The 26234-nt window shown below is 39.2% G+C and overlaps 2 protein-coding genes across 4 annotated transcripts in view; both read right to left on the reverse strand.

Moving 5' to 3' along the window:
* Positions 1-8652, reverse strand: part of cacna1ba (calcium channel, voltage-dependent, N type, alpha 1B subunit, a) — a 67944-nt gene extending 59292 nt beyond the window's left edge. The window contains exons 1-3 of the mRNA XM_087798300.1: positions 8332-8652; positions 6403-6508; positions 3421-3560 (exon numbers count right to left, since the gene is read on the reverse strand). Coding sequence (XP_087654426.1) covers positions 3421-3560; positions 6403-6508; positions 8332-8597 — 512 coding nt within the window. The 5' untranslated portion in view covers positions 8598-8652. The remainder of the gene's footprint in view (positions 1-3420; positions 3561-6402; positions 6509-8331) is intronic.
* Positions 8653-11186: 2534 nt separating this feature from the next.
* On the reverse strand, positions 11187-25798 carry ehmt1a (euchromatic histone-lysine N-methyltransferase 1a). Of its 3 annotated transcripts, none has more exons than XM_087798325.1 (23): positions 25728-25798; positions 25273-25533; positions 24218-24323; positions 23251-23327; positions 20587-20818; positions 20368-20513; positions 19836-19979; positions 18026-18333; positions 17883-17957; positions 17654-17745; positions 16570-16676; positions 16104-16226; positions 14722-14823; positions 14537-14641; positions 14315-14469; positions 13176-13343; positions 12949-13093; positions 12345-12422; positions 12141-12256; positions 11949-12035; positions 11788-11866; positions 11451-11626; positions 11187-11386 (listed from the first exon to the last, which is right to left on the reverse strand). In XM_087798325.1, exons 2-23 carry the CDS (start codon positions 25507-25509, stop codon positions 11290-11292), a joined length of 2955 nt encoding a protein of 984 aa, XP_087654451.1. In that variant the 5' UTR covers positions 25510-25533; positions 25728-25798; the 3' UTR covers positions 11187-11289. The 3 variants fall into 3 exon arrangements, with proteins under 3 accessions (XP_087654451.1, XP_087654450.1, XP_087654449.1); XM_087798324.1 differs by having other exon boundaries at positions 25273-25613; positions 25728-25791; XM_087798323.1 differs by having other exon boundaries at positions 25273-25770.
* Between the last annotated feature and the right edge of the window lie 436 nt (positions 25799-26234).

Below are 26234 nucleotides of genomic sequence, written 5' to 3' on the forward strand. Positions count from 1 at the left end.
TTATCTACTGTATCTACTCAGCCAGCTTTCCAGGTCAACATCGGTCCTTCAGGCTATAGTTGAAGACCTTCCGAAGGATATTTCCAGGCTTCTCTGTAACTGATGAGAGTGGATGCACAACCTAAAACTGCAGCTATCTGTCACTATTCCCTTCCTCAGAAGGAAACTAGAAACTAGCAGTCATGCACCAGCCACTGTTTTTAACATGTTTAATACTAATCATCAACAACCCAGCAACACGTAATCTGATAAATGACACTAATATGTAAAGTTAATCTAGAAAACATGATTGACTCCGTGTGTATGTGAACCGAGATTTCTATGTTACACAACGGTTGTTATTTGTGATACCTAATGTGGGTAATTTATGTTAATATAAGATTTGAAATATATGTTTCCAGGGAGCACATCCTGGAGGAAATGGGTATCATCGTCAAGGAGATGTGATTTGTATGACAGACACACACCCCCGCACACACACACACACACACACAAACTTGTTTTCATCTTTGGGGAGTTATTTGGAAGAGGTGATCTTGGTTGAGTTGGTTGGAACTCCAACAACACAGTTCAGTTTACACTGAACCAGCATTACTTGTATGACCTCTCTGGGAGACACTTTATCCTACAGTAGGCCTATAACCTAAACTATTTGAAAATCACTATCTCTCTATTTTACATGGAGAAATTCACAAAAATACTCAATTTAAGTCAACTTAACAGCTGTGGTGTATTGATATATTACTGAAGAAAATGAAGTAAACCATGGATGAATTTGACTTCATTTATTAAGCACGTTTATACAGAAAATACAAACTTGTTGAAAAATAAAGTAGATGTGTCACATTTAAAAAGGTGTTAAGTAATTTAAACAGGAACCAGCCTCACACCACTACTGTGAGGAAGTTCTCATCAGTTTACTCTGATCCATCTCATCCACCTTTAAGAAACTCTTGATGATAGAATAATCATCAACTAAATTGTTCCGACTACAATTTTCTTCATGAATGTTGAAGTATCTTCGTGTGGCTTCCAGTCTCTGAAACGTCATGACATAATGATCCAAGACCAAGATATTTTTTTTAACTTCCCCTGATTTTAGTGTCTTCATTCATCTTAGATTATTAATGAGTCCCTGTCATTAAACTGTACTATCTCCTGAAGCTCCAGCACAATTCTATCTCACGGCGCACACACACACACACACAAACACACATTTACACATGAACACAATCAAAGTCTCTGTATAAAAGTCCATCCCACAATAGTTGGACCAGCCCTCATATCCTTTCAAGTGACTCGGCTGGTCCTCTTGTGGTGTCTGCTGGTGCTCTGGGACACATGCTTGCATACTTCATGAAGGGTTGGATTGTTATTCCACTTTAAATAATTAAAAAGCACAGAACAACCAACACAGCCAACAAAATTGGTCATCATTTGAGGCTTACTTCACTAATAGTGAAAGTCAAATGTGCCACTTTAGTAGCTAAGTAAGGGCTGGTCAGAACTGTGGTGGAGAGACTTCAGCTGTCCTATGACATCATCTGTTGTGCAGCAATAAGTAAAGGGAAAATAGGAGGTAATGACTGTACTTAAGATGCGGTCTCTATTTGTTTGCTTGTCACTGTGACACACATCCAATAATATTAAATAATACTAAATTAGATTTAAAAATTCTGAAAATCTTAACTGATGAGTTGCATCCACGTTGAATAATAAGTCTTAATAATTTGTATTAGGATACTAAATGTCTCCTCGATAGTTCACCAACATTCTTGTTGATGAAAATTTCAACATTTTGAAACCATCTGACATGAGGACTGATTATGTGGGATATTTGTCTGCTCCATACTAATTCCCACTGATTTCCAATCTCTAAACCTGTGAGTGAGAATATGTTGTGTCCTTTACTATGTTGTGTTTGATGTTTTCTTACTACTGAATAGTAGGGAGAGTCTGCATATTTCTCTTAGTTGCTATAGATCATTTAGTAAATAATTGCATTTTAAAGCTCTACACAATGTATTATTTTCTTTCCTGTAATAATACTGGAAAAGCTCTGCTCACCTTTGGAAAATATAACAACATTTTCTGTTCTTTATTGTGTAACTACCGTCACCCCTTCTCCACATTCTATCATGTTCCATCTTTTTTTAATCTATTTAACTTAGTTTTGTTTTTTTCCATCTTATTTTAAATGTGTAGTTTTTCATTTTCAAGTTTGCCCGTTTGGACTGGTAGCAATGGCAACTTAAAGTGGACCAATTGTGTTTTGTCTTTGTTTTCAAATCTCAGATACCACTAGAGTAGCCTGGCATTAAACCAATGATGTGTATGGATTACAACATTTTGTAATTGTGAACCACTGTGTTGTTTACTGCTTAGGGAGATAAAAGTAGAACTTGGTAGATTTGGACCATCTTCAAAAACACTTATTCTGATAAGACTTAAGTGTTGTTAGCGAAGACAAAAATAATTCCACGTTCACTCACAAACAGAATCACAGGTCCTTATCGTTCAAATACATAAGATGAAGCCCACACGTCTATGTCACAAGGACCTCTGGTCTTCATCCTCATCTTCTAGGCCAGTGGCATCTGTTTGCTTGTAATATTAAAAAAGAATGTCATATCTCACTGAAATGTTACTAGCTGAGATATTTAGACTAGAAATGGAGAAATGTGCTTCTTGAGTTTTTTTCATAGGTTTTCACCTGTCTTCATTTTGTGAAATATGCTGTGGTGCAGTGCCCAATATCAGACAAACTATCAGAAACTTCTGTCTTTAAATTTATATCATTAGTTGGGTTTCAAGCATACTCAGGAAAACTTGTATGCAGTTGTGTGCAAAGCAGGACAATGACAATGCAGAAAAAAGCAATCAATAAGTAATTTCAAAACCATCTTGTGCAGTTGGTCCTTTGAGCTTTTCTCCACAATCAAACAATGAAACCATACTTTATCTTTTTTGAACAGACTGCCAGGTAAATAACGAACGACAAATACTGTGTAGCTTAACAATTTTCTTGTCAATGCATTTGTATGCAGTGCTGCAAATCTACAGAAACAAACATATTTGGCTCTAAAATGTCAGCTGATAGGCCAGTTATAGAACTGTTATCATTGAGGAAAAATTATCCAACATCCAACTAAAACAGACATTAGCTTTTAATTTTATTTTTCACCAACAGCTGCTCATAGAACAATGCATGAGCCACACTCTAACACTAGATGGACAACACAAAATGTTTGAAGCAAAGAGATTTTTAGTATATGCTACATCAAGGATCACTTCTGTGCAGTCAACTGCACCTAGCTTGCAGTGGCTGTATTGATCGTCTCTCCTTTGCTCATTAATCTGAGTTGACCATCAGCTCTGTCAGTGAGCAGCTGAAGAAGCCATTAGGACGGACCTACTCACCCCGTTAGGACCACCACAAAGTCCATTACGTTCCAACCATTACGCAGGTAGGAGCCCTTATGAAAGGCAAAGCCCAGCGCGATGATCTTGATGCCAGCTTCAAAACAAAATATTCCAATAAAATAGGGCTCTGTGTCCTCCTGTTGATAGAGAAGAGTAAAGATTGACATGGAAGCACTAAATACTTTCTACATTCATACATGGCTTTAGTTTAAAGTGGGTTTGTCAAAACTTCAGAAAGTATTTGCTGACCATAAGCCTATACAGAAACAAAGTGCAGAGGATAGATGAACAAATAAAAAAAATAGACTTGGAAAGTTTGGGATTCTCCTAGTTGAATCTAGAGATTTGTGTTTTACTTTCCTGGTTTCTGGGCTAAATCCTGATCTTTGCTGGGATTTTTTTACTCCAGTTTGTTTTTTCCTCGCTGTCGCAGTGGATTTCGTTGAATCAGAAATCTTTATTACCATTGTTGTAAAAACAACCTCGGATTTTTTTGTGGTGGCAGTACAGAATACAGAATGAAATAATATATCAGACAACCTATGCAATAGAAAAACGGAACAATAATGGCCTCTTGATCTCCTCAAATCATTCCTTCATAGATGGAGCCACAGACTCTTTCTTGGCATTCGATAGTTTTTAATGTTATTGCCTGCTCGTTTAAAACTGACATCTGGATTATCTGATGGCCTGTTAGTTACTGTTACTCAACACTGGTCTTATTTCCACCTGTAGCAACCCAGGATTTGATGGAGATGTTTTGGGTGACGCTGATTTACTGAACTAGACAGATCATACAGCCATCTTAGAGGTGTGTCAGGTGAGTTTTAAGTGATACTTTGCTAGCTTAGTCTGTTAGTTTCTGTTTTATTATTCTCGCTAGACTCTGTTAAAAGCACAGAAGTACATTTGAACGTGTGTTTCTGAGCAAAAGTTTTTTAAAGGTAATTTCAGATGGAACCTTAAGAAAATGTGGTCAGTTCATTCATGGGGTCTCTACTTTTTCCATCCTTCTTTGCTTACTTTGTGTCTCTTTTTCAACTAGATTTTCTTGACACAGCTTTTTCTCTTGTGTCATCAAGTCTTCATTTGTGACAGAATTGTTAGGTTTAGCTTTTCATGTAAAATCAGCATGCTCTGCTAGTTTTGCCTCCACTGCAATTATGCATGTCTTTTTGTACTGAAATGAATAAACAGACAGACGTTTGTGTACTTTGATCGATGTGCACATCAAAAGGTGTTATCACACAATGTTCTAATATCTCTCCTTACCAACTGACAATTAAATGTCCATGTTGCCAATTGACTGGAGCGTCCTAACATTGTGTCATGTGAATGTTTGTCAGTGTTAAATAAATAATGGTATGAAAACAGCAAGCAGCGCTTTACATTCCACACAAAGTGACATCATCACATTATTGAATTTGGTTTAAATGTAAGGCAAACCTAAATGTAATGAAGATCCAGCTCCACACAAAGTGCCAGTTGAAATTGAAATTCATCACATTTTATTTTGTATAATTATTCAGTTCATTGTTGAATTAAACATGGTTTTCTTATTGTTTGAAAAAAGGGAATTGTAATACCAGCACTCCAAGTCAGAGAGAGTGATGCTTAATTTTTCATGCACTTTAATATTTAAGGCCAAAACCATCAGAAATACTTGCCCTTTGTTGTTTTTATGTTGCTACATTGGCACAATCAAAGGTGAGCCCCAAGAAGAGCCGGGTTTAAGAATGAGTGAGGTGGATTCATTGGCCAGTGTATTCCAAATCTTCACTTCTTTTGCTGTGAAGTTCATTTGTTTTCGGGGAAAGAAACATAAAAAAAACCTTCTGTGATTGACTCTTGATAACTACGTTCATATAATTATGTTTTTTCATTGTTTATTTAGAATCTTCTATGGTTTCTATGATGTAAAAGGTTCCAATAAATTGTGGATGGTTCAATGGTTGATGATTGATTGTTTTGTGTTTTATGTTTTTTATTGTACAGCTCAATCTTCTCTTCCTCAGGATTTTCAGTTCACCAAAATCTAGTGTTTTGCACACAACTTTCATTTAGATTAAGTTAGAAACAACAAATCATCAACATCTGTTTGCTAATATTTCAGTTTCTCGTAGTAATACCCCATTGTTCTTTAACCTATTCATGAAGTAGAATTTTAGCTCTTTTAAATTCCTTTTGTTTTTCTGTCAAAGTTCAGCTAAATGACAAAGACTTTTTTTTCTATGTCTTCTTTCAACTTATGTTTTAGTCTAAGCCATAATACCACAAATAACATGAACTGTTGATCTCAATATCTTTTTGGTGAGTTTAACTGTAAGGTTGTGTATGACGTTTTGATTAAAGACTTCTGAACTGATATTCTTTCAGTACAACTTGTTTTGCCTTAATGTATCTATTCTATTTCTTTTCTCAAGCCGTTCTTTTTAGGAGGAGAGGCCATTTGTTTATTGTCAAAAACAAGCCTATTGTTTAATCTTCCGTTTTATTTAATGTTTGGATTTTAGTTATAATATTTGGATAATTTAATGAGATGACAAAAACATAGATATGTTGTATTTGTTGGGCTCTCCTAGTTTAGTGGAGCGTTCTGGTTGAAACAGGGGCTTAATGTCTCCACCAAAGCAGCCGATTGAGCCGGGTTATTAAACACAACAGTTCTGACTCAGAGTGCTGCATGAGTGTCTACCACTGTTAACTGCTGACTCTCACTGTGTTTGCGTGAGACGTAAGGTGCGGACACAAACACCCTTACTGCTAGCCTTCACACTCTGGAACTGTTTTCGAAAGTTTCTCAATTTGGAAAATAATTAAAGAAAAACAGCAAGTTATAGTGTTTCTGTCATCATGTAAACTAGGGATGTTTACCACCATTATCTATCACTAAAATAAGTTAATGCTGAAAAAGCAATACACTGTCAATACAAACGGTAAACATTCAGTTGGCTCTGAGAAGAGCTGTTGTTTACTTACCAAACGCTCGGACATGGGTGTCTTGTCTAAGGCCGGTAGGTGCTGCTCCAAGGCCAAAACGATGCAGTTAGCTATGATGGTTGCTAAGATCATGTATTCAAATGGAGTGACCATGTTAAGGAAATTACTTTCATACAACAACAGTTAAGTTTAGAAGCTCAAGCAAAGGCAATAAGAAATAAGACATTTACAGAAAATGAGTAGTCTTTGACAGATTTGTAGAAAAGAACAAGGAGTAAGTGAGCATCGTAGCGTGGCTGAAGAAGGATTTCAGGAGTGAAAAAGCATGTATTCCCAGAAATATATAAAATGATGGTTCAGATTTCAATGGCCATTTAGGTAAATGATGAGGAGCAGGGGTATTCGATTGATCCAGAAAATGTCTGTGTGGGTGCAGGTCTTAGTTCCAACCAAACCAGAGGACAAGAGAGGAAGAGAAGAGAGGCTCAGAGACATACAAAAGTGGAGGGAGGAGTTCCCGGGTTACATCATGTGCAAAAGAGAGAGTCTGAATAGATAGTTGACTGTCAGGTGGTATCAGGAGAGAGTGTTCCCAGGCAGCAGAGGCCAATGATCGGGAGAATGATGCTAATGAGTTGGAAAAGGAAGACAGGGAAGGCAGATCCCAGACCACACTCTGGTTCACAGAATTTCTTCTTGTCAACATGGGTGTGAAAGTCACCAAACACAGTACTCCATCTCTTTTAGCTCCAAAAGGGATTCACCCCCCAACACTGAAGAAAGAAGCAACACTTTGGCATAAGAAATCCCTCCTCCGCATGTCACACTCAAAGCAAACCACAGAGCAGGGAGGAAGAGAGTCCAACCTGAACTGTGTTTATGGCATAACCATGACCAGAGACGAGACTTTGAACGCTCCAACCACTAGTATGTTCAGTAGGGTGTCAAAATATCTATTAATCTAACAATGCAATCCATCATTACCAAATACTGAAGCTCATTTGGAGCCTGTGGAACCATGTTGCCAGACACTTTCTTAACTCGTTACAGTGCTGCACTGAAATTTGGAGGATACAGCCACAGTTTGATGCACTGACAACCTTTTTAGAAGTGTCCAGATTAAATTCATATTTAATATATTTAAAAAAAAGAGGAAGTGCAGCCAGAATTATTCCACTGTACTTTATGCTTCTCTTTTTTTAAAAAACTGCCTGTAATACACACACTTTACACACTGTCTGGAAGAAATATCACACCGCCCTATAAAAAGACCACACCTGCCTGACCTCAAAATACCTCATCATATGCATTCTATTTAATGTTTACTATTCATATTCCTCCACTCAGTTGTGTTCTTTGTTTATTGTGTAGCTGCAAAGTCTTTTAAATTCAAACATGTTTACATATGTTCTCGTTTATCTAATTAAAAAAGCTGTTAAAGGGGGAGGGGAAAAGATTGCATCTGCGCCTGTTTTTACATCAGTTCCATCACTGATCTAAAGTCAAACACAATATGTTCCATCTGGAATTTGACAGCATTTTCGATTTTTCATCTATTATATGCCCTTCAGAACACCATCACATGCACCTCTCTGAAGTGACAACAGGTGGCTTGTAAATGCATCCAAACGCTTGTGCAGACAGCCTCTCTCACTCACACACACACACACACACACACACGCACACACACACACACACGCTGGATCTCACTGCATTGTTGGGCTACGACTGCTGGCTCTGACTGAAGAGCTCACGAGAGTTCAGCACCACAGACAGCGCCCAACACGAGCTCAGGAACAAAAGTTACATCATGATCTCCAAGACTTCATCATGACTGCTCTCAAACAACAATCCATTTAAAAAAAATGAATTCAAACAGAGTAAGATCAGGAAAACAGTTACTTTTGATAATTGAGCAAAAACTTCACTTTCGTAGAAGACACTACGAGTTCATTGAATGAAGGATATGGCCATTCGGTGATCTTTTTGGCGTATTTACGGATGATATTATCTTCGCTGAAGATGAAGAGAGATCTGTTAATGGTGAGGAAGCTCTGTTTGACAGGGATGGGGTTGTAGATGGCCATTGTCCGAGCTCTTTGGGCCATTGTCTGCTTGTACATCCTCTGGCCCCCGGGAGGCCCCGGAGGGCGGATGGCCATCCTTGCCGGACCGGCGCCCGGACAGCTGCAGCCACCGTAGCGGCTGGACACTTCCTCTTCGAAGCGAGCCATGGTCGTGGAACGAAGATGTCACTGAGGAAACCGAAACCTGCTTCAGAAGAGGAGAGAAGAAACATCACAACACGCACGGTAGTCCCGGGTCCACGGCGCTGGAGGTGCGTGTGACGTCGACGGAAAGAAGACTCGAGCATCCGCGACACAAAACCTCTCCTTTTCAGGCTCTACGCGCCTCCGTCCTTGTTGCTCAAAGTTCGGGTGTGTAGGGATGCATCGTCCCCTTTTTCCACGGGTGTCGCTCCTCAGCTACAAGTCCACGCAACACGACTCACTGCGGAGTGGAAGAGCAGAGTCTTCGGAAAAGCTCCGCATCACTCCTGCCTCCGCCCTCGTCGGGATTCCACCGCTCCGTGGGCTGACTACTGCTGGACTGTGGACGAGAATCCACTTTCCCTGCCGAGACTCTCCCACGTGACCGAAGAGACGCCAGACCAGGCTCCACCTGGACGGGCCCTGTTCCCATGGCAACAGGGAGGAGCAGGGGAGACAGTGCCGCTGTACTGATGTACTGATGTGTTTATGTTGCACGAAGCAGGAAATACAACCATCGATGTTCTCACAGAAAATGTACGACCAGCAAACCGGATGTATAAATCCTTTTTTTTTGAAAGCCTTTTCAATTCTTTATTCTTCCTGTTTAAATCAGCAACAGAATGAAGAGACAAACCCTTGATAACTCGAATCAACTCACATCTGGGTGCCTTTAAAGGCTCTATAGATCATGGAGCTGATCAGTATTTTTTCTCTAACACACATTAATTATGACATGATGAATAATATAATTGCTAGACCTTAGATGCTCAACACAAGCAAGCTGACACAGTGGGAATGAATGCCATGGTTACACTTTACAAACAAGTAAACCACATATTGTATTGCAGATGATTTAATGATTCTATTCAACACAGCCTTTGGATCCTTAATACTTGTTTTTTATGTTTTCACTTACAGCATATATATGAAGCTGGTGTTTCATTTTCTTTGGTAAATGAACTTCAGCCCTGTGAGTGGGAAATAAATGTTTTGTATTATATGTGAATTTAACTGATTAATAACACTGTTATTTACCAAACTCAAATTGAGTTGAGATTAAGATAAATTAATTAATTAGATCAATTAGTTACACATTATATTTCATTGATATTTTTCCTTGGGAGCACTACTCTAACTTCAGTAAGGTAAAAAAAAAAAAAAAGCTCTTAGACATAAATTACTTTTCTAGGAATACTCAAATTTTCCCAGGTGACACTGGAAGAAATAATTGTTACCCAATTAAAATCAAACAAAAGACATCCTAGCCTATTTATTCTGCTGGGTGAGACGCAATGCAGCCACCTGGTGTTGGAGGATCTGAACTTTAAACAGTAGCTCACATGTGATATCCAGTATACTTACTTCAAGGATCCATATTTCAGAGGGAATAGCCTATTCTGAAGGTGATGTCACCTCCATAAACAGAGGTTAAATCGCCTTCAGCTGTTCGACAACTTCCTTCATTATCCAGAAAATGAAAATGTGGGAGAGCACCCGTGTTGCAGACACAACTACAGTCAAAACAATTTCCCATCATTGGCAGTGATTGACAGCTTCAGGATGCGATCTATGATGACAAGAATGCATCTCTGGCTAGATTAGAGAATAGCAACAACCAACCGATTGTCACTCTTGATAGGAAACATCAATGCGGCGAGAATTATTGGGTTCTAGTGAAGTACCATTTGGCAAGTCATTTGACACTCTGGCTTCTACCGTAATCCTGAACTGCAGATGTCAACCCATTTGTGGGAATTTTGTAGGTTACAGGAACTCAAATTAAGGATTATCCTTTTCTTTTGTCCCTCATTTCTTGACGCTTCCTCACAACATATAGAAAATATTATTACCACTAGTAGAAGTCGCCCTTATCCTATCGTAGACGGAGGACAGTGAGTTCCAGAGAAAAAGTGACTTCATTGTAGTGGTTTTCCATTTTTATTGATTTGTTTTTTCATTCTTTGATCTAGCATTTATGAAACGCTCTTGTAAATTTAGAAAACGCTCTGGTATCTATTCCATATTACATCAACTAAGAAATCTTTGTGTCATCAGAGAGAAACAGGAGCAGCACTGAGGAAAATAGTCGGAAGGCATATCAACTAGGTAGTTGAAAAGAGACCATAGAGCCATTTAGAGAGAAAAAAACATTTTGGTAATGCAGTACATATAAACAGGGAAAGACCTCTCACGTCAGCATGGTCGATGTTGTCCAGACAAGGACTTGAACAACTGGGACAAGTATACAAGTCCTGTTATATGAGCAGTTCTGTTTTGATGAGCATATGACTAATGGATGGGTATGAAATGGACAAGTGACCCAATTATTTAAATAAATACTAAATGGGTATTAATTGCTTAAATAAGGGCATTCATATTTTTATGAACCGGACCTTTTAATCCTGGATTACCTTGGAGACGGCAGCTTGGACCATGAAGTGAAACTTGGTCCCTAATATAACCAGTAGGATCATTGACGTCACTGAGGGAGCTCAGTTGTGTTTTGTGGTTCATTCTCATGAGGATGGCGATGGGAAATTTAAACATGTCTTCTCTGTAAAATGTGACAAACTTTATTTACAAGCAGCTAAAAGAGACATGTGTTCATGTGAGAGGACCTCAAACCACCGTCACTCAACATCTCACCTACACACTATCTGCTGGAGGATGAGTGGCGACACCTGTGTGAGCCGCACTGACAGCTGAAGTACTTCTTCTTCACGGTCCAGTAATTGTCACCATAGTCCAACCTGATGAAGAGCAAACCGGTTCTCAGGCTGTCCTTCAAAACTAGATAGCTCCTCATCTACTCACCCAAGCTGCTCACCACTTTTTATGGCTGTGGTGGAGAAGAAGGCTACCCTGGGGAAGCGGAGGTCCTGGTGCATGGTGAACACCCTCACAGCTTGAAGGTTCGGCTCACACAGGTGGTTGATGAATCGGCTGATGTTGCCGAAGAGCCGCGCATCAATGCAGTGAACTTCTCCTACCTGCCAGAAGATTTCCATCAGTTAAGAATCAGCAAGTGTTAATGCATCTCATATGTGATGTCCTGGCTTAGAAATGATGTGGATTAGTGAACACACGACACATTCAGAGACACTAACACCATCTACACTGACATTTACTAGCCAAGAAGTGATTCACACACCTTGTTGTCCAGAGTGAAGAGAAATGAGTCGTCGTCTCTTTTATCAGCCTCTGCATCTGTGATGATCTCTCCCACATACCTGACAGGAATCAAGCAAAGACGAAAGAATGTTTACTTGACTGTAATAATGAAAATCCTATTATCTTGGAAAGTATTCTCACTCGCAAATAAAGGTTCCCTGAGGGATGTCCTGCATGGCTCTGACCCCCCAGCCCATCGCCTTTGTTCTGAAGAGCTGCAGTCGTACTCTTGAAAAAACAGCCATAAAAGTTAAGTCAGTAACTAAGCGTAGACTTGTATCTGAGCTTCATGTCTCTATCGACATGTGAAAGCAAAGGAAGCTTTAATCTGACCTGAGTCCATTTTGTACCACTCTGTTCCTGCAGGTCCTCCAACAGGAGCAGGCGTGGTTACACTCAAACAGCACTGGGGGCTCCAGTTGACAGAAGTCAGGGAGGAGGCGACCCTCCTGTATGACAAGATAGAACATGCAAGTCCTGTTTGATTATCACAAATTATGTGACCTATAGTTGGCCAGAACTGAGTGTGTGACTTACGTCATCGTACCAACACCTCAAACTTAATTGACCACATGTGCAGGAGGCAGAGGAGCAGTCGTCAGTGCAGCTGCAGTGCTGAGGAAAAGGTTTTTGAAAAAAACTTGTTTTAACAGTCATCTATATTGTGCTGTAGAATTCAACAGTTTTAAATTGTCGAAATTCATTTTATACTGTATGTTTAATGTATGCAAATGTTTGTGCATTTTGCAGAATGCATAAATCAAGTCTTTTTTTGAGAATTGTACCAGACTTTTCCAGTACATCAAAACAATTGACCATGAGGTGTTTGGATGTGAAATTGGATTTTCAGATTTGCTGCCAAGACGTAAAGAAAATGTACTCATGTTTAAATGTACTTCAGTTCATGTGAGGAATACATTTTTTTCTGATTAATACACTTTTAAATGTTATCTTCAGTTTAATTTTCAAACCTGTTGTTTGTTTAAATATCTATTTGGTTATGAAAAGGTTGTTTTATATTTAAACAGCCATTTCTGAGGCAGGTTAGGGTTGAAGGTTTTAAAAGTTAAGATGATTGATGTGGAGGTCAGTCCTTCAATTTTCATCATCTTAAGCCAAACCAAGTGTGATTCACTCTGACCTGCAAGTGAGTGATGTCTTTGTTTACGTTGATTGTGGAGGTGACGCAGCTCTCAGGGATATATTTAAATGACTCGGGGTACGGCTCAGCGTCCACACTGTTCACACACATGATAGGAAACTCCTCATACCCTCGAGAAATATCCCTGGAACACCAGAGCACATCAAATTACTTAAAACTCTGTCAAGTCTAAAATGGTTGATTAATAAATTGAGTATGGATCGAACCTGCTCAACAGCTGCTCTCCTTGTTTCTCCCGACCTCTCCTGGCATCTAGCAGTTTCTTGCTGGTGTAGACCTCCACCCAACCCTTAGAGCCGTACACGCAGCATTCCAGGGGTGTGTGACCCTCCTTGTTCTTCTGTAGGATATCAGCACCACGAGACAGTAACAACCTGCATGTGCATATGATGATTATATAGGAGCCTTCACTCACAGGCTTAAGATTCATTTGTGGACCACATATATTCCAACATGTAAGGAGGAGGGTAAGGTTTTGATAACACAGGCAGTGGCAGAAACCAAATGCGAACCATATCTCACATTGTGGTGAATCATACCAGATTATTTTCCTTTACTGTTCATGGTGAGATGACGCTGCCATGATCATGAATTCATTATAGGACATCTTTGTAAAACTGCTCCAACGATAATTGGTCGGATAACATTCCATTACAATCACTTTGACTTCAGCATTTTATTCTGCCAATAGAAGGAACCACCGCAGTGTTGTATGTGTTGGACCAGCTTTGATAAGCTCAGCCTTCGGTTAGTTTGCAAATTAAAGAATTGGCAGCTTTTTTTGAAATGAGGTTTGTCTATGAGGTGGATCAGCGGCCTGTCGACTGCAGTTTGGTATTTCGAGGAATGCTGGAGGAAATCAATGAAATGTTACGATTACAGTGTCTCAACTGTGGGCAGGTAAGTGAAATGACACAAGTGCATGTTTGCTTGTTATGAAATCATGTTTTACATTTCAGATGAAGAATGCACTTTAACATCTACCAACAGTGTTTCACTTTACTGTTATCACTGATTTCCTGCCTGGGCCATCTCCTCATCTTCAAATTGACTATGATACAACTGAATCCTATTTCAGCGGTTCTACAGTGCACTTCCAGAAAGGAGAAGACATGATTCAGTGTGAGTGCTCTATATTGATTCCATCTCCAGCATAACAAAAGTAACACCTCTGCAAATGTCAACCAGATTTGGTGCGAGTACAGGTTAAGGATCTTTATTCCTGTCTTCTTTATGAACGTAACTTTTGAAGTGTGTTCAAGTGTTCAAGATAAATTTGTTTTGAATTTATATTACTACAAAGTAACTGACATTGTTGTAAATCCCCAGAAAAAGTAAGACCTACTTCACACAATCCAGTTTGTCCTCTCTGGCAGCTACATGCAAAGGTGTGTCTTCATGAATGTTGATGGCATTGAGGTCACCACGCGCCTCTAGAAGGGCTAGAGCCATATCATCGCATCCAGCCAATGCAGCCCAGTGAAGGGATACATTTTGCTCCTAAATGAGGGCCAGGTCATTTAGTCTTAAACAGAGAAGGATATCGATGAAGTGTGTATGCAATTGCCTTATCTCTGATGTTGGCATCAGCCCCCTTGGCTAGGAGCAGTTTGAACACTTCTCTGTGCTTGTATTCAATGGCCCAGGTGATGGGAGTCCAACCTCCATCATCCTGTAAACACACAGATGGATTCAATCATTCTTTCATCAGCTTCACCTCGATATATACAAAAAGCAACAGAATGATTTTACCTGACAGTTGATGTACTTGGAAGCCTTGGAAAGCAGGAGTTGGACAACCTCATAATGTCCTAGTTTGGCAGCCAGATGCAGTGAAGAGGAACCAATGTTATCCTGAAAGAACAACAATTATCCAGCTCAAAAATGAAGTAAAACAAACACCAATAATAGACATTAGTGGCAGGGTTTGCTCCTAAGGAAAAAGATGGGATGGGAAATATATTCTTGTCCAATAATGAGATCGCTGATCACGGCCAGTCAAATTTCCGAAAGCCTCTTTGGGTACAACGGTTCGTCTGTGGAGGGTTCGGATGGCACGTCTATGTTTATCGTCTGACAGGATAGTTATGTTAGAAGACTTGCTGCTTGGTTCTGTTTTTTCTATTGCTTACTTTGTGTGTTATCTTATTTCGTTTGGACAGGATCATTTTCTCTTCCTTATCTGGTCATCATTTTCTATTCAAGAATGGAGACTAACTACCCATTGCAATGAGCTGCTCTCACTTTGGGTATTTATCAAGTGTTTATGATCAGCTCTGAGTGTTCCCTGTGGTTGACACCTTGATGTAAAGATCTGCACAGTGATTTACTCACACTTCATTAATGAGACGTACTGTTCTTAAAGGTCAACTATTGTGAAAATCCAACTCTCCTGACTTATATTTTTCAAATGTTGAAGTATTCCTCTCCAGGATGCAGTAAGTTCCTCATCATGACAATTTTTTCAAGTCATTACTTAAAAAAGTTATTGTCTGAGAACTTCCTACTTAAGTCTTTAACTGCAGACAGAGCCTTCCTGAACATGCCGTTCTGAGCCACATATCAAGCCTACGGCGCACGTCCCGTTAAAACATGAGAGATTAAGATTTTAAGTAAGTAAGTTTAAGTAACTTTAATAAGTTTTTCATTGTCATTTGTGCTTCAGTATTTCGTTCTGTTAAAATCAATCACCATTGCGCTGTCCTCGTCATCGGGCATCAGTCCAGGCTTTCGAAACCTGTTGGTGGATCTTTTTAGCCCCCCCCCCCCTCTCTGTCAGGATACACTCGCAGACTTAAGTAAAAGTTGCTCTTCGCTTAAAAAGCTACACTATATGCATTTCTTTGCCCGTCTTCCATGACGGAACCGTGTTTGACAAGATCAAATTCAAAGCCAAAACTAGCGTCTTCTTCAGCGCATAATCTTTCCCCACGTCACACTTTTGCGTTTACTGCTTGGCCGTTGGTGACTAAAAAACTAAATGTGTGTGGGGAAAAAACTAGCTGCTTATCGTCAAAAAATGATTGTACTTTTAAATTGAGTTGGCGGGTCAGATTTGGCCACCAATCCTTCGGTTTGACAAGTGCGTTATGTGGTAAATTCGTTTGACCCCAATTCTTTGTTGAGTCACTCACCTTGTGGTGAATGGCGGCACCAGCTTTGATGAGGTACTTCACTGTGTCCACTTGGTTGTTTTCACAGGCCACCATAAGAGGAGTTCTCTGATCCTCATCACACATTTCCAAGTTGGCTCCGGCCTGAATAAGCAAAGAACATCAGGGGTCATGGAAGATTATTGGTTAGTAATAGGTCATTTTTGGACTTCTGGACTGATTAGTGAAGGTAACTGTAACAAACGTTCTCATCTGAGGACCAATATGCAGCTTCTAAACTAAAACTATTCTATGATGTTAAGTCAGGTAGGAATTATATATTATATACTACTTTCATCGTCTCAGAATCATTGAAATTATCCTTTATTCATAACAGTTTTCATGAAAATATATGTAATTTTTAAATTGACAATAGTATGACAAGGGATCAATTTAATTAAACATTCTTGGATTATTATAGTGAGTAATGTCTACATGGTCAGCCCACCTGGACGAGCATGTGGCAGACCTCGTGGTGACCCTCAGCTGCAGCTTCATGAAGAGGCCTTCGCTTCTTCTGCCCATCCATTACAAAGTTAGGGTCTTGACCTTCAACTAGATTACAGAAAGTTTAGTCAATTTCTGCGAACTAACCAAGCACTGCTGTCATCAAATGAAAGCACTCTTGAATGCACATTTTATTGCACCCTGCAGTACTGGTAAATTATATTAAAATTGTCATGTGAAATAACATTAAAGATATAGAAGCCACCCTCATATAACCACATGCCCATTCCCCCTCATAGCTGTGATACTAAGGAATTGTGACTTACTATTAACTATGCAGTCATTTACATGATTAGGACAATACGGTAATTCAAAAATATTGTTTCTGGCGAACCCGAGTCTCACAAAAGTATAACTGCAATGCCAAACAAAAAACAGAAAGGCTCTTGGTGCAGCAGTTTCTGGTTTTGTCTCTCTGGTAGGTTCTAAAAGTCTCTCAGTACTTCATATGAAAACACAGTCAGTGAGCCACTGCTGAGTTACACAATGAAGAACATTGTTTTGTATATATTTATATAAATGTATTTATATTAATTTAATGTGCCTGACCTGGGTGACTTGGGCCAGTCTGTCAAACTGAGCCTGAGAAACCAGGGTGTTGTATTTGACAAAGACATGTTTCTAGTACAACACTGCAAAAAACTGTGACCCTGGTCTAGAAAGGCGCTTTACAAATAACCATTACTTACTTACTACTGTAAAAATAATAATGGTTTCTTCTGTGAAAGTCTTTGCTGATTAAATTTAAAACAATCAGAACATAAAATATGTAGAAAAACCTTACATGGGAAAAAGTTGTAGAAATTAATAAATGCAAATTATAAAGTTATCATTCCCAATGTTTTCACAAACAGGTACACAGATTGTTTTTTTCAAATCCTCATATAATTGGAATTATTAAAGTGAAAACATTATTACATTATTCTTCAAGAGAACAAATATTGACATTGCAACCAGTTATTAGAAATTCATTCACTTTGAGGATTTCAGGCATCCGTTTTTGAAAATAAATATGTCGAAGTTACCCAGGAGGTGAATGACTTTCTGGAGCTCGCCTTTTTTCGCAGAGATGTAAAGCTGCCTGCCGGGATACTTTGATTTCTTTGTTGGTATCAGGCTTAAAGAAAAAAACATATTTTTCAGTCTTGCTCTTAAAATGTTCATTTTTACACAAAATCACAGATGTAAAAGTTTAAAATGGCTGGTAACTGCCCAGTGATGTATTGACCAGATATCCATATTGATGGATCTTACGTCTCATCATCCAGAGCCATCAGGATGCTCTCTAGAGAATCTTTCTGTCCTGCACCAAAACCATCTTTCTTTGAGCTTGAAAGGAAAGTGTCAAATGTTAGAGGTATATTTGCATGCAACCAAAAACTTGTCAAAAAGAACACCTGGTTGGGCTCTGCTCTCTGCTCCGCACAGGCTCACAGGACTTCTTTGCTCTGAGGATTTGTGGAACTGCAGGAGAGTTTGACGCTGAAGGCAGGGAGGCTACAGGAGGCACAGTAGGGAGGCCTGACTCCCAGTCAAGTCTTGGCACGGATGGCGACGACTCTGCGTTTGGCACCACAACCTTGTTTACCTCATTGGCTTCTTCTCCACAGTGGGGGCAGAATCTGCGGTCCATAAGGATGGAGGCACAGTCTCTGTGGAAGCGGTGGGAGATAGAACCATACGGTCGGCATTCCATGTAGGTTCCCTACAGAAGTACATCATTAGACAATCCACATTTTGAAGTTTACAAGATCAGGGGTCTTCAATTACAATAAATGTTCACTTCGAAAGGCTTTCTGAAATCAAATCTAAGCTTAAACCATCATGCAGTTCACATTTTTAAAAAGTAACCTCAAGAAGATTATTATCATGACTGACTTCCAAAGGACAGCTGGCATGTAATTTAAAGAAAACTTTTAAGTCAAAAGAACAGTTAGATGCATATTTCAAGTATTTCTATATCTGCTAAATGCTCTACCCTTTAATTTAAAGCTACATTTTCACAACATATAGATTCCCTGGCTTCTACAATAAAATAGACAATACAAAAGAACGAGGGGCTCATGTACTAAGAATTGCATGGATTTCCTACGGTCGCACACACAAAACTATTCAGATGTCTAAATCCGTGTTCACAAATCCAAGCACTTTTCCTTGGTACATCCCTATCAACATTGAAAAAGGCGTAGATGTTTTACAAACCCTACATCTCTCCATCTACACCTACCTTTAGGATTTGCATGTTTAAGTAAACCTGGGATTCCCCTCTTCTGATCAGAGGAAAATGAAATTAAACTGGATTTAAAGTTTCTTAATGTTGGTTTCAAACATTGCCGACATGGTTCACACACTGGAGCACATCTACACACTAATAAGTGAAGACGCGTTACTGTGAAAATGTTTACTTTTATTGCTGGGGTTATTACCACGAATACCTCGATCACAAAGACGATCAGGGGCTTGGTAGGAAGGTCTTAACAATATGTTTAAACATTTAGTCGTAAAGAAGATGTAAGGACAGGATATTATAACACACATTTTGACCTTTTAAGTATATATTTTATTGGATATTGTTTGGATTGTTTAAGCGCTTTGTGACCCTGGTCTGGAAAAGCACTCTATTTATTTACTTACTTACTTACAGGGGCAACACAAAAAAACGTGTTTCCTCCACATGAGGAAAACAGGCTCTTGCTGCGTCTTGCTCTTAACCTGTTCAGATACAATTTGGTATAAGTGGCTGTTGAACAAGTGATTCCGTCTCACAAGACTAATTGATCAGCTCAGAGTTGATCGGCTCGATGATTCTCTGGAAGTTTTTTTATTTGTATTTGTAGAAACCCACATCTGTTTTCTTAACCATTTGAAAATGCATCAAAACAGGTGGTAAAAAAAACAATCATGTGGTCATAATCGACTACGATCATCAGTGTGCGGAATGAGATAACTGAATACTTGATGTACTTTTTTGAGAGCCCACTGTCTGTCCCACAGTCTGTCCCACAGTCTGTCCCACAGTCTGTCCCACAGTCTGTCCCACAGTCTGTCCCACAGTCTGTCCCACAGTCTGTCCCACAGTCTGTCCCACAGTCTGTCCCACAGTCTGTCCCACAGTCTGTCCCACAGTCTGTCCATTCATTTTTTAAAAACTGGGTTTTCTAGGTGAACTTTGATAATGCACATTATATATATACGTTTTTTTCTCACCGTCCTACAGAAAATCCCACACCCAGGGCAGCACTGGTGCTTCACCATTCCAGCCCGATGATCATCACACAATACCAGCAGGTGAACTGCATTAGAAGGTCGCATCATTTCCTGCTTTGTCACACGTTTCTGACAGCGACTGAGCTGAGAAGAAAAAATAAATAGTTTAAAAACATTAACATTAACATTACGTTACTTGGTTGACTCCAGGTTTGAATATTGCGGAATCACTTAATTGATGTTTTTCAACGTTTAATAGGAGAAGGCATGTCAGCACAAAACAGCTTCTCATGACAATTGACCTAAATTGTTGTCAACAGCCTGTGTCTGCCTTTAAAGGATGAAATACAGAAAAGAATCAGAAATAAATTCCCAAACAGCTTCACTTGTTGTTTCTACTCTGAACCTATTCCAGATGACAAAAATATTCAGCTTCATCAAGAGAGAGTGATGTAAATGAAACTCATTTAACCCAAATCTTCGTGTAACATTTTGACACGACTCAGACTGCGTATTGTGAACCCTTTCTTACCATTCCCTCTCGACTCTCCATGGCCATGCAAGTCTGGTCTTGAGCAGAGAGCACCCCTTTGGTGTTGGGTGTCTCCATTCGGCAGCAGCATAGAGGTAACTCTTCTGCCAGATCACTTTCTGTGGCTTCATTCAGCGCAGGCAGACCTAGACAAACATAAAATTGAGCAGCATGCCTCTGGACATTATTAAGCTACTGATAATGCAATGCAGTGATCACCTGTTAGTTGAGGGGAGAGAAGCTTCTCCTGAGCTTTGAGGTCCAGACATTCCAAAGACAGTTCAGTGTATTCAAAATGTCTGTGTGGTTGGTCAAGCTCCACATCTAGCAGCTTCTTGCTTTTTGGTGAAGTTTCTTCAACTTTTTCTCTTGGTCCGTCATGAATCTCCTCAACAGGATCCTGACTTTTCTCAAGACCAATGATGGGAATCTCTTTCTGATCAGCCTGCACCTGGAAATGTTTTTACGCAAGGAATAAAAATAAACAAATTCATTTATTTTCCCACATGTTCATTTATCTTTTATTAATCCAACAATTTACAAACACATACAAGCTTGCATCATCCCTATACAGAAAAATACAGGAAAGACATTCAAATGAAAAGAAAACAAAGAGCGAGTAATTTCAGTTTATTAATTTAATTTGTATTTAAATTAATATAAAGTAATTGATTCAACAGATTTAATTGATAGTGCCTGGGACAGATATTATCTGATATGGTTGGTTAGATATACTTAAAATGGTTTAGTCAGCTTTGTAAAAACAAACAAAAAACAACAATAATAATAATAATAAAATAGTTCAGACATTGCATTCAAAATATCTTGGATTCACATTGTACTCGTTTCAAAAAAGGTTCAGTTATAAACTATTTCCCCAAATTATTGTGTTGAAAAATGTCAGTTCACAGATATACACTGTGTGCAGAATTATTAAGCAGACATTTTCCTTTGTCTATAGTTTCCAACTCTAATCTCTATAAACTTGAATGCCAATTGGATTTAAGCATACCAGGTGAAGTGCATTTGAATAATAAGAGAGGGTGTGGCCTAAGAAGATTAACATCCTAGATCATGTGTGCACAATTATTAGGAAGCTTATTTTCCTCAGCCAGAATAAATACCTCACAGACACTGAAAAGTCAGAAATTGTAAAATGTATTGTAGAGGGATGCAGCCCTCTTGAAATTTCCAAGAGATTGAGCCGTGATCATAGTACCATCAAACATTTTGTTGCAAATTCCCAACAAGGACGCACAAAACGTGTTGAAAAAAAGACGCAAAGTAACTGCAAAAGATGTGAGGAGAATCAAGCGAGAGGCTACTAGGAACCATTATCCTCCAGTGCAGTCATATTCCAGAACTGCAAACTACCTGGAGTGGCCAGAAATACAAGGTTTTCAGTACTCAGAGACATGGCGAAGGAAAGAAAGGCTGAAACCAGACCCGCACTGAATAAGACACATAAGATGAAACCTCAAGACTGGGCCAAGAAATATCTGAAGACAGATTTTTCAAAGGTTTTATGGCCTGATGAGATGAGTCACCCTTGATGGACCAGATGGATGGGCCCGTGGTTGGATCAGTAATGGGCATAGAGCTCCACTCTGGTGGAGGTGGAGTACTGGTGTGGGCTGGTATTATTAAACATGATCTGGTTGGACCCTTTAGGGTTGAAGATGGACTAAAACTCAACTCCCAAACATACTGTCAGTTTCTAGAAGAAACTTTCTTCAAGCAGTCATACATGAGAAGGCCTGCATCATTCAAAAAGACCATTTTATGCAGGACAAAGCTCCATCTCATGCATCCAAATACTCCACTGCTTGGCTAGCCAGTAAAGAAAGAAAGATGAAAGCATAATGACATGGCCCCCTTCCTCACCTGACCTAAACCCGATGGAGAACCTGTGGGCCCTTATTAAACGAGACCTTTACAGGGAAGGAAAGCAGTACACCTCTCTCAACAGTGTCTGGGAGGCATTCGTTTCTACGGCAAAAAAAGTTGATCGTCAACAGATCAAGAAACTGACACACTCCACGGATGGACAGCTTTTGAGTGTTATTGTAAAGAAGGGTGGCTATACTGGTCACTGAAGTTCTGTTGGTTAAAATGTCAGAAATGTATTTGTACATTTTGAGTTGTTTTATTGTTATCATCACTTAAACAGATAAATGAATAAGTGAGTTGAGATAAGTTTGATATTTATTGAGCTGCATAATAATTCTGCACACTATTAATTGTGCACACACATATTTATTTCAATTTTTAAAGTTTGAGATTTAACAGTTTGGATTAATCAGCAGCACTGGTGTTCAATAATTAAACAAATCCCCCAAAACACATTTTGCCTCATAATTCTGCATGCAGTGTACACTACATTCAATGCATGTGGTCAAAGATGAGGGGTTAATCAGAAAAGTAAATACCCATATAGTTATCTCAACTGAACTTTTATCGGCCAGAGATCATGTACATGCTATCAAAGCTATCGTTTGTGGTGAGATGTTTAAACCTCTTCATTGAGTCGCTAAAGAGGTTCTTCTCTCTCATATGTCTGTGAAGTCACATTTAGAGATGTAATGAGTCTATCCAAGAGTTTTAATTAAATAAACCACAGAAGTATAGTTTAAGTATTTGGATGACAGGGCCTACTTGGCTTAACTCTGGACTAGAAAACTGTTCTTCCAGTCCAGAAGATGTTACCGGACTAGAACCTTGACATCACACCAAGTAGTATGACGATTCTCACCATTGTTTAATGACACCCTTAACACACAACATGCTCAGCAACATTCAGGACCAAAAGTCCAAGCGTTCAGTTCAGAAATATCAAATTGGTATGATGATATACTGTACAGTATATGGACCTTGAATATTTACCTGCTGAGAACCAGTTTTGCACTTCTTTTTAGGAATAAGGTTGTATTGGCCCATCTTCCTTTTCTTCTTCTTGGTGGCTAGAATAACATAAGGCAGAGGTCACGGATTTCAAACAAATGTTCAGGTCAACAGATAAAACTTGCTCTGAATCCATACCTAGGTCAGCTCAGGAATAAACACAAATCAAAAAGCTTGATGTACTTAAAACAATAGGAACCATAACCTACACAGTAAAAAATATTCAAGACATTGTTCCTTCAATTCTGCTTTTAAATAGTTTGTAACTTTATACACTTTTTAGAGAGGATAGCATTGCCCACTCTTCATTTTTAAGACTTTAAACACAATAACAGTCTTATCCATCCCATCATAGAGGTCCTTTCGTTATTTTAGTTTGTGAGATATTCAAGTGTTTTACATTGATTATTTAAGTTTATGTCACAAGGTGCTGAAGAGAACGGCAGCCTCTCCAATAGCTCTATAAACAATTTCCCGAAGGAGATCTCCAGAGGGATTCATAAAGTGTATCTAACTATTAGAGGTCTTGTAGGTACTGTATATAGATGGGTTTTTTTATTTGGGAAAATATATATACAGTATATATATATATATATATATATATATGTTGAGGTGCTGTATAAGAAACCTTTTAAAGGGTTAATAGTTACGGAAGCTCTGGGAAACCTAATTTAAAGGATATTGTACTTAAAAGAATTGTTCATGCGTTTGTTTTTGAGAGCCAATGTTTAATTTTGCATCCTAGATGTTAACTTAACATGCCGTATGTATATGCCATTTTATCTTATTGTAACACGTTTGATTTTATTGATATTGTTTGTGTCATGTTTACAACAACCTGCACAAGACCTAGATCGATGAATTAAACAGAAGCATTTGCCACCAGAGGTCTGCCATTAAAATACCAGCCAAGATGTTGGATGGAGAACTGAATCATTTCTTAACTCACATGAATGAGGTTTGTCAATTCTGGAAGCCTGCTTATGTTCCAGCTTTCCTTTTTCATCAGCGTCCTTCTGGTTTTGACCGTCTTTAACCACCTTGCTGGCTGCAGGCTTAAGGAGAGAATATGTAATTTAGAAAAGATCATGAAAAGTTCACATGATAAGGTTCCAGGGTTGAGTCAGTACTTGGGTGACTTAGGTCAGTCTGTCAAACTGAGCCTGAGAAACCTGGGTGTTGTATTTAATAAAGACATGTCTCTTGTTCAACACTGCAGAAAACTGACCAGAAACTGTTTCCTTCAACTGAGAAAAATCTCTAAACTTAGGAAAATGTTGTCGGATGATGATCTGGAGCTTGTAATCCATGCGTTTGTTTCTTCTTGTCTGGACTGCTGCAACAGTTTGTTTTCATGTCTTAACAAGAAGGAGCTGTCTCGCCTGCAGTTGATTCAGAACTCTGCAGCGAGAATTCTAACCCGCTCAAGTAGATGAACTCACATTTCTCCGATCATTAAAACTCTTCACTGGCTTCCAGTTTCTTTCAGGATCAACTTTAAAATTCTGGTTCTTACTTTCAGAACTATTCATGGTCAGGCTCCTCCTTACATCACTGATCTGATCCAGCCTTACACCCCAGCTCGGGCTCTGAGGTCTGTGGATCAGAATCTACTTGTGGTTCCTCGCACACGGTTCAGGACCAGAGGAGAGAAATCCTTCCAGGCTGTTGCTCCTAAGCTTTGGAACGATCTTCCTCTCTCTTTGCGCTTGATGGAGTCTACTGACTCCTTTAAGAAACATCTTAAGACGTTTCTATTTGTTCAGGCTTTTCCTTTTCCTTTTCTGGAACTACTGTTGTGTTTTCAGTTTTATCTTGACCTTTAAAATATATACTTTATTGAATATTGTTTTGATTGTTTAAGCGCTTTGTGACCCTGGTCTGGAAAAGCTCTATATAAATAAAAATTACTTACTTACAATAAGTTCCCACAGTGAATCCACACCTTAGAACATCACTCATCAGGCATTACACCGGAGATAAGAAGAGAAACGTTTGCCTCACCTTATTTAAACATGGACGATCAACAGATGTGGTGAGAAGTGGATCAGTTCTGCTAAGGTGTCTCGAAGGGTCCGCAGATGAATTCCCAGATGCGAGCAGAAGTTTCCCGGCGGATGGCCTCAGTCCCGGTCCCTTGCTATTCAGTCCGACGCTTCTTTGTGGACCGTTCAAGTCAGAAAGTTTTACCTTCAATCGTGAAACGGTTTCATGTCCTTGTCCTGTTCCGCCTGGTTCCATAGCGTAATGGGTTTCACTGTGGTTCTAGTGCCCGACAAATATGAAGGATTTTGGGAACAAACGGGAACATTTAGAAACTTTACGCAAACACCGTTGAATTTTCTCTGAAAATAAGAGGCGGGGACATTTTAAAATGGAGGAAGAATTGGAACTTGCACAGGCCACACAATTAAAGCAAATGTCACAGAATTAAACAGTTAGTGGAAGTTTCTTCCTACCGAAAAGAGAAGAGTTTTGTTAGTTCTTCGGGGAAGTAGTCAGAGTCCGTATCCGGCACTTCCGGTGTCCCGGACCCGCGGAGGAAACAGGCGAACTTCGCCTTGTATGTTTTCTGCCAGAACAAGTAGCGGCAGAAGCTCCACTGAAAACGATCCTGAGGCTCAACCTTCTCACAGCTCATGATAAAGAGCCGTTACTTAAGATGTTTCCCGTTTGCAAAGGCTGCACAGAAACCAGGTATAAAGTATTAAAGAAGTTTACAACAAAAGCAGATTTGTTTTTTTTAAATCGCAGTTATGTTCTGTCAGAGGATTTCTTGAGTTTGAAGCTGGCCTATTTAACTAGCCATTTGTTGTTTTTACAGGAAAACAACAACTACTAGACTTTAAATAAACGACTTTTGCATTGATTCATTCAATGACTTCTTGGATACATAATCACACAAATTGGATTTATTTATTCCTTGTCCAATAATTCATGAAATTGTTCATAACAAAAGTTATTTT

The sequence above is a fragment of the Callionymus lyra genome, chromosome 1 (assembly GCF_982586985.1).
Source record: "Callionymus lyra chromosome 1, fCalLyr1.hap1.1, whole genome shotgun sequence".
NCBI lineage: Eukaryota > Metazoa > Chordata > Actinopteri > Syngnathiformes > Callionymidae > Callionymus > Callionymus lyra.